Source organism: Arachis duranensis, chromosome 9 (assembly GCF_000817695.3).
Source record: "Arachis duranensis cultivar V14167 chromosome 9, aradu.V14167.gnm2.J7QH, whole genome shotgun sequence".
In the NCBI taxonomy this organism is placed as follows: domain Eukaryota; kingdom Viridiplantae; phylum Streptophyta; class Magnoliopsida; order Fabales; family Fabaceae; genus Arachis; species Arachis duranensis.
Window position 1 is genome coordinate 109,649,459 of NC_029780.3, and position 8,236 is coordinate 109,657,694.

At 32.9% G+C, this 8,236-nt stretch overlaps 3 protein-coding genes across 3 annotated transcripts; all 3 read right to left on the reverse strand.

Annotated features, from left to right (window-relative positions):
* Positions 1 to 1,050: 1,050 nt before the first annotated feature.
* Positions 1,051 to 2,383, reverse strand: LOC107466967 (carboxylesterase 1-like). Its single transcript, XM_052254596.1, is given in 2 exon segments — positions 1,051 to 1,329; positions 1,332 to 2,383. Coding segments are annotated over 2 exon segments (1,077 nt in total). The 5' UTR covers positions 2,239 to 2,383; the 3' UTR covers positions 1,051 to 1,159.
* A 662-nt stretch (positions 2,384 to 3,045) lies between these two features.
* Positions 3,046 to 4,510, reverse strand: LOC107466870 (PTI1-like tyrosine-protein kinase At3g15890). The gene is made up of 4 exons (XM_021131192.2): positions 4,434 to 4,510; positions 3,821 to 3,977; positions 3,453 to 3,715; positions 3,046 to 3,220 (listed from the first exon to the last, which is right to left on the reverse strand). Exons 1-4 carry the CDS (start codon positions 4,487 to 4,489, stop codon positions 3,046 to 3,048), a joined length of 651 nt encoding a protein of 216 aa, XP_020986851.1. The 5' UTR covers positions 4,490 to 4,510.
* Positions 4,511 to 5,427: 917 nt separating this feature from the next.
* LOC110272403 (dolichyl-diphosphooligosaccharide--protein glycosyltransferase subunit 2-like) lies at positions 5,428 to 6,711 on the reverse strand. The gene is made up of 5 exons (XM_052254385.1): positions 6,609 to 6,711; positions 6,366 to 6,514; positions 5,998 to 6,109; positions 5,818 to 5,915; positions 5,428 to 5,497 (listed from the first exon to the last, which is right to left on the reverse strand). The coding sequence occupies exons 2-5, from the start codon at positions 6,512 to 6,514 to the stop codon at positions 5,428 to 5,430; spliced, it is 429 nt and encodes a 142-aa protein (XP_052110345.1). The 5' UTR covers positions 6,609 to 6,711.
* Positions 6,712 to 8,236: the final 1,525 nt, after the last annotated feature.

Consider the following 8,236-nt stretch of genomic DNA (forward strand, 5'->3'; position numbering starts at 1 on the left):
CATAACACGGGTTAATACACTTAGAAATTACTGCACAATGAATGTGGTATATAGAGAAGTTTTTGAGAGCCTATAATAAAAAGATAATAACAAAATGTCTTACTAAATCTATTTATTTATTAAAATTTATTACTATCACTTAAACAAATTTAGAAATTTTAGGAACTAATAGATGAATTCTTATTGTACATTAATAGTTTGAGAATATTAAAATTATCATAAAAATTCGTATAATTTTATTCTCTTGACAAATAATTTTATAATTACGTTAATCATATAATTTTATATACAAACATTGATACAATGTTGTTTCATGTATATATTTTGTAGGTATCAAAGGATAGCATTGAATTGTTATTCAGTATATTTAAATTATTTATTGTTTATTACAAAACTTTTTGCATTATGATTCTTTATTAATTTGTTCTACATTTTGAGCTGATTTTGATATTTTCTTACTTTACAGTATACCAACATATAAAACTTTGTTGGTAGATTTAAGTATTACTAAACTATTTATGGTCATATTGAGTATATATGCTTGATTTATTGAAAAAAATAAATTAAATAACTATTTTATAGTTAATACAATTAACATTATATTAAGAAAAGAAAAACAACGTATACAAAAACACTATATTAAGAAAAGAAAAACAACGCATACAAGTTATTTTTTTATTAATTAAATTATTATAATTAAAATAAAATTTAATATAACAACTTAAAATTATAATTTCAATCTTATCACGTGTATGACACGGGTGATTAAACTTGTATATATATATAATAGAGGATACTTAAGGTATGGTTGATTGCGAATCCCGAAAAGCCACCTAAAGGGCCTTTGTATTTTCTTTTGGACCTTGCTTGATTAAATACGGAAATTGAATATAGCGATGATTTTAGAACAATGTTAGGCCAACAACATTTGTGATTGGTAGCTATTAACTAGTTATCAATAATGATTTGATGGTGTGAGATTAGTATAAAATTTCATCTAATAACTCTCTTTCTTTTTGCTGGTTATATGCTGGCCAAAATACAATAAAATTGGTCGCCCTAAATTTTTCCATGATTTTATTCACGTGTGGATAATATGAAAATAATTAGAGAAGATACATTAACGGAAGGAAGATGGAAAGTAGTAAAATGATGTGGATCAATGAAGAGTTTTAAGTAAATGGAAGACTTTGGTGGACATGGAAGCATCACCAACAAAAATGCCATGGCGACCAGCATTATAAAACTGGCCCACCACATCCACTCTCTTGTCCTTTAGCAGCTTCACGAGCTCCTTCTGGCGGTCCACCAGCTGGTCCCCATCACACCAAACACTGCAACCCTCCACTCAAGCTCCCTTATACTAGCCAACACCTTTGCCCCTCCATTCACCGTTGGATTCGAATACTCGTGATCCCGGTCAGCGCCAACTGGCAGCGATAGCTTCCACATGGAATCCGTAACCGCCAGTGGCAAGTTCAAGTCCTTCGCTAGCCTCAGCTCCGACGGAGTTCTCTTCTTCCCTCCGAAAAACGGCTGAATCAATATCATCCCTTTGATCTTCAGCGGCCTGATCTGGTCTGCCTCCGCGGCTGCACGTAGACCCGCGTTGTACGCTATGTTTCCTCCAGCACTCTCTCCCATGAGATAGCATCGGGAGAAATCAGCGTGAGCCAGCCACAAGTCATTGGAGGCTCTGATCCAGTGCAGCGCCTGCACCGAGTCCTCGTACGCCGCCGGCAAGCGGTGCTCCGGAGCAAGGCGGTAATCGACGGAAACGACGACGGATTGGGTGGCGTTGGCCATGCGGACGCAGAAGTCGTGGAAGTAGGTGGAGTTGGCATGGTAGAATATGAAACCGCCGCCATGGTAGAAGACGATGAGGGGAAGGTTGGGGTGGTTAGGGGGAGTATTGAGTGCTTGGCGGGGTAGGTAGATCCGCGCCCAGGTGTGCTTGGATTGGTCGATGGTAAGGTCCTTGGAGAGAACGGATATGGGGAGAGTGGGATCTGGTGAGGGAGGGGTCTCTGGATAGTTTTGGAGGCGGGTGAAAGTGCCGTCTGGATTGGGGATTATGTTGAGAATCTTGTAGGGATCCTCAGATGATGATGAGGGTTCTATTGAGTTCACTCTTACTACTGTGAAGAGGAGAAGATGTAAGCACAATAATGCTGTTATCGTTGTCATGCCAGCACTATAATTGGAGTGTGGGATTGGGAAAGCGAACAAGAGCACCATGCCTCAAAGAGAAGAAGAACGAGAAATGACCGGGAGCGTTTATTTTTCTTTCATGCCATGTGCTTCTTCTTGTTTTTCGTGTCAAGACTACAGCTAGCTAATTATTAATTACGTGCTACCGAACAATAATTTACTACTATATGAGAGAAACCGAAAATTATCACTTAACATATATATAGATATGAGTTACGAAAACAGGTGTCTAATTATGTAATCATCCTAAATTTCAAATAGAGACCTTGAACGACTTTGATAATGAGCGGTTCTCCGGGTTGTGGCGGTAGTGGACTGAAAACCAAAATTGGTCGGTTGAAGTTGGAAATCATTCCCAGGCAACAACCAGAACTGTTGGACTTTAAAGTTACTGTGTAAGGTAACTCAAACATGCGAGGATCATTATTATCCAGTGCTTGCCGTGGCAGGTACACCCGACCCCACATCGTTTCTGATTGGTTTGTATGATGATCAGGGAACACATACACCAACACATGGTTTGGAAGTTCTCCAGCTACGACAGATGGGAGTGTTCCTACGCTAGTGCCGTTAGGGTCCATGGTAGAACAAGAAGAATTGTGGTGGTTACACCAAATTGTTTTAAATGTTTGAAAGCTAACCGAGACATTAAGCTAAGCAAATTAAAGGGTGTGCAATAGAAAAGAGATTTACGTATATATATAGATACATCATGACAATTAGCGTCATTCATGAGGCGATACTTTCTAAACACCGCAGCGTACAAGTCAAAGAGAGTGCAGTGGTGTATTCTTGTCATTATTTGGTTGGAATAACTGCCCTGATCGGAGCGGACTAAGTTATGTAAGCTAATTCTTTTTCGTGTGAAGATAATAAGTAAACACCCTCTGGTCTGAGCTTTGCGAAACCGAAATCAGCTACCTTGGCTTGGAATTCAAGGTCTAACAGAACATTGCTTGCTTTTATGTCTCTGTGTATGATGTGAGGATTTGCCTCATGGTGCAAATACCTGATACACATATATATGCAAATACCTGATACACATATATATGTTTATCTTCTATGCTAACTATATATCAAAATTAACCACCAAATCATCTACGTATTAAACCCTACATGTATATAAATATATTGGTGATTGATTTTAGTGATTGAATTTGATGTACCAATAGTATTTTTGTATATTTATATAACAAAAATATATACATATAAGAAGTGATGAATGAAATTATTGGACTTACGCTAAACCTTCAGCTGCACCAATCGCTATGTTGATTCTTTTAGGCCAATCTAAGAGACAATTAGAAGAAAGGTGACCGTGCAAATGTGTGAGCAAGCTTTGATTAGGCATGAAATCATAAACAATTAACCTTTCATCTCCTCCAGCGTAGAAACCCCTCAAACCCAACAGATTCTTATGCCTAACCCTTCCAAGTACTTCCACTTCAACTGCGAACTCCATCTCGGTTTTTGCAGTCATCGTTTTCAACCGCTTCACTGCAATCTGTCTTCCATTTCATTTATATTAGGCTTTTTCCGTGCATAACAAACATCGTAAATAAGCAAAATAAATCATGGGTATAGTAAAAAAAAATATTAATATAATTGCCTCGACGCCTTTACTTGTTCGACCCCAATAAACACTTCCAAATCCACCTTCTCCGATCTTGTGATCTTGGTGAAAATTGTTTGTTGCACCAAGCAGCTCCTTCGATGTGTAGATTTCCCATGGATAATCCTTATTCTTATTCTTTTCTCCTTTATTCCTACATATATTCGGAAAGAGTAAAGTTAGGGAACCAAAAGCATATCAGCTAAAACCCAGCCAAATACTTTTGGATGAATTCAAAATTTTTACGAGTTAATATATATGGATGTTTCTTCTACTAAACATTAGAATGTTTCTTTTTCATATTAAATGGATGTTCTTTTATATATTTTTCGAATTTGTGATTGTTAGAAGTAGATAGATTAATGTGAGAAAAAAGAGGAAGATTTTTATAGGTTTTAATTAGGTTTACTTAATCAATTTAAAATTTTTTAAATTTTAAATTTAAAAAATTTAAAATTAATTAATTATTGATATAAATTAATATAATTTTGTTTAGTTTTTGGCTGATAAACTTTTGGTTCCTTATACTTTTCTATTCGAAAATCAAGCGTTAGAATTTTCGTTAAAAGCTTCATTAACAACTCTAATCTACAAATATACACACACACACCTTGCTTTGCTTTGCTCTTCTTCAGATAGAAAACAACAGAAACATTTCTTGTGCATGTCTTGTGTATTCTCAATAAGTTCAAGAAGGAAGAAGTGAAAAAGATTCGCAAGAAATTAAGAAACAAAAACAAATGGGGAAATGTAAAGAAAGAAGAATAATGAGAAGGCTTAAAGTGAAGACAAAAGGGTGCTTTGGAAGTCAAGGACTCTCTATTTGTATTATATATATGCATGCCAGCACAAGTGTTATTTGCAAGGTTTTTCTTGCCAAGCCACATATTCCATTGAAAATGTCTTCATCTTTATACTCCTCTTTGGCGTAACAAACATTCTTTAGCTTTTTATTCATCTAATTAATCTTATTATATGGATATATATTTCAAAAATGTAATTACATAAAAAGTGATCTGTCAAATACATCTGGATGGCCATAGTAAAACCGCACCCTGAACGGAAGCATACATAAAAAAAAGGTAAGCATATGTTGGAGTTTGTACTGAACAGCAAGTATCAATGAGTCTTATTATACTTTTAATTACAGAAGGTTGCTAAACTCTCATTTATCAAAATAAAACTTTAAGCCAATAGCATCTAAGCAATTAATTGCATAGAAGTAGCAGATTGAACACCTTATACTGGAGCTTAAAGCACAAAGTAATAGAAAGAATAACAATTATTAAAGGAAACTATTCATAGTATACCTTATGAAAATGGAAAGTAACGCCCTTAATGGAAACACTAATATTATTAGGCAATTCACCATTGTAAAACCTACCAAAACCACATAAAAAAAATCATATGAAGGAGGATCAGTCAAAGACAGAGAAGCAACACCACCAAAGGTAGTAGCATCAGTCAAAGACAGAGAAGCAAGACAGAGAAGCAAGAACAAGAAGAAGGAAGAAATACCTTATCGGGGTAACACAAAAGCAAGAGAGGTAATTAACCAATTATTAACATATATACACACTAGCTTTTTTCATCAATAGCAATTACTAATAGTTAATTATAATTATGTCTATGCTCTTGTTCAAGATAGCCAAGTGGCCGTAAGAAAGAGTTCTCCTGAAACAAAAAGAAAAGGAAGTTTATATTAAAGTAAGTGTAAACAATTAAATATCCCATATCAAGAGCAGTCAGGACATTCAATTTATATTATAATTACACATAGTTTGTACTTGATAGATAAATGAGCCAGCTCGACTGGAAGAAATTGAAGGTGCATTATTTAAAATCAGCACATAACTTTTCTGCTCAATGATGCAATTGGGTTTTTATAATTTAAAGTGATAGGCACAAGAACAAATAATCGAAATTCAATATCTGTTAATATCTATCTAATATGAATTATAACAAATTCAATGAGTAGAGAGAACAAGAGATACTTAACAAGAACAATCTCGAATTTCTTGCCAGCATTTCCAACAACAAAGATGTGCTCATACTTTGTCTCATGTTTCAAGTGTTTCAACTTGAGAAATGCCTAAAAAACAATAAATCCTCAATGAACAAAGCATTTAAGTAAAACTAAATAGGGTCTAACTGTCTAAGTCAACAACTCAAACCTGATGAGGCTTAAATGCATGACCACGAGGGGTTGTCAATTGGAAAGAAAAACGGAATTTTTGCAGGTGGTTAGCTGAGAGCGAAACAATGTCATTTCCAGCCAAATTTAGCCTTGATAGCAAAGTGAGAGTATAAAATGAAGCAACAAAAAGTTTATGCAAAAGAATTATAAATCAAATTTCAAAACTCAGATTAAATTCAGATGCATTAAGTCTAGACTTAACATCACAAAAAGAAAAGGAAGTTTATATTAAAAATACAACATGACAAGCATATGAAATCAGACATACCAACCAACCATCAGCATACTCATACATCCTAAATGTAACAGCATAAATCTTTTTAAAAATCCAAAATAGAAACCTACGTTTTCTGGGTTTCAATACTTCCAAGATCATTGTCCAGAACTGCAATTTCTGCATTGCTAACTTTAACAATGCCAGTGACATATATTGGCACATGAATTTGGCCTCCGGTAGCATAGACTTTTTCTCCGTCAACATCATGAAGAACCATCTACAAGATAGGCTCAAAGTTATTTAATTGTGAGGCAGAATAGAAATACACATTGATCCAACTGAAAGGAAAACTAAACTGTAAACAAACAAACATTTTGACTTGTGAAGTGACGAATTAGATAGAGGGAATCAGGTCTTCTGGTGGCAACTCAACTACCTCCTCTTCTTCTTCTTCTTCTTCATCATCATCATCAACCTGGTGAAGGAAGCCACAATCAGGTACATATATGTATAAGCCTTTCTTATATAGTTTTAGATGCAGCCTGGTGATGAAATATAATGTATACAAAGTTCTAAAATGTTTCAACTGTTAACCAACCTGAATGGAATAAGTGTAAGCTGAAGGAAGTTTTGATTCTGGGGTAGGAGCTGTGAAGATATGGGATAATATAGCTCCAAGAACTATGATAAGTCTAAGTCAATGTCAATGTTATCAAGCTGAAACAAGCAGAAACATGGAAAAAATATTAATGTGAGTGAACAGAGATATTATATATGTCACAATCAACGCACTAATAATTTATGCATAAATTTCAACCCCTTTGAATTGTAAGTACCTAAGCTAAAGTCATATGGTCATCAAGCAATCCCATTAAAGAGAATGCATGTTCATACTCATGAGAGGTTTTGATCCAACTGCAGCAGCAATAACTAGTTTTTTGTGTTTTCATCATAATCTATTTCAGTTCATTCAGATAGCTTGAGTTATTCCAAAAGAGAGTTTATATTATGCATGAGGTTGATGCAAAAATAGGAGGAAAGGGTGGAAGGGAATGAGTAAGAAAAAGAGATAGAGAGCAGACGGGCTGAGTTATGGTTGCATAATATAATACTCAATTTTCATTAAAATACATTTTTTATTTATTCCACACATTATTTCTTTTACCTTCTTTTACTTCTTTTAATTGTTCTCTTTATTTTATTCTTAATTTTTTATTTTATTTTTACGCCTCATATATAAATTTATTATAATTCATCACATGCATGTTCTTTTTGAATTTAAGTGATTTTTTTAGGTTATATTTTACCATTGATGCTCTATGTCGTTTAGTGTGTTTTTTTTTATTTTTTAATTATCTATAAATATATTTAAAAAAATATGATTTTATTTTGTCCAGTATTTACTATCGCGTTTAGCAGATAAATAACAAAATTTTCATTTATTGAGTTTGAAGATTCTACTTTTACTTTTATACATTTATTTATATTGTATGATTTGTATTTGTGTTAGTGACATCACGGTTCATACATTTTAATATTTGTGTAACAAATATTATAAATTGCTTTTACAAGTTATAATTTATTTTTGTTTTATCTTGATATTCAATTTTTAATAATAATTTTTATTTATTTATAAATATATTATTTCCTATTTTTAATTAAAAAATTATAAGATACTAAATATAAATTTTTTAAATTTATCCTTAATATTTAGTTTTAGGTTTATTCTTGATATTTCAATATGTTTCAGTTATACTACTAAATAAATAACATTAAGTATAAATAATTAATTATACTAATTATTTGATTTGACCAAAATAAATATTAAATTATTTAATCAATAATAAATAATAAAATGAAATAAATGAATTTAATTTAAACTTTTTACCTATTATTTTATATATATAAAATTAGCATGTACTTTATACTTTTTTTTCTTTTTTTTTGTACTTCCATTATAATCTTTGTAATTTTTTTTTATTGTCAAAATTTTCTATGA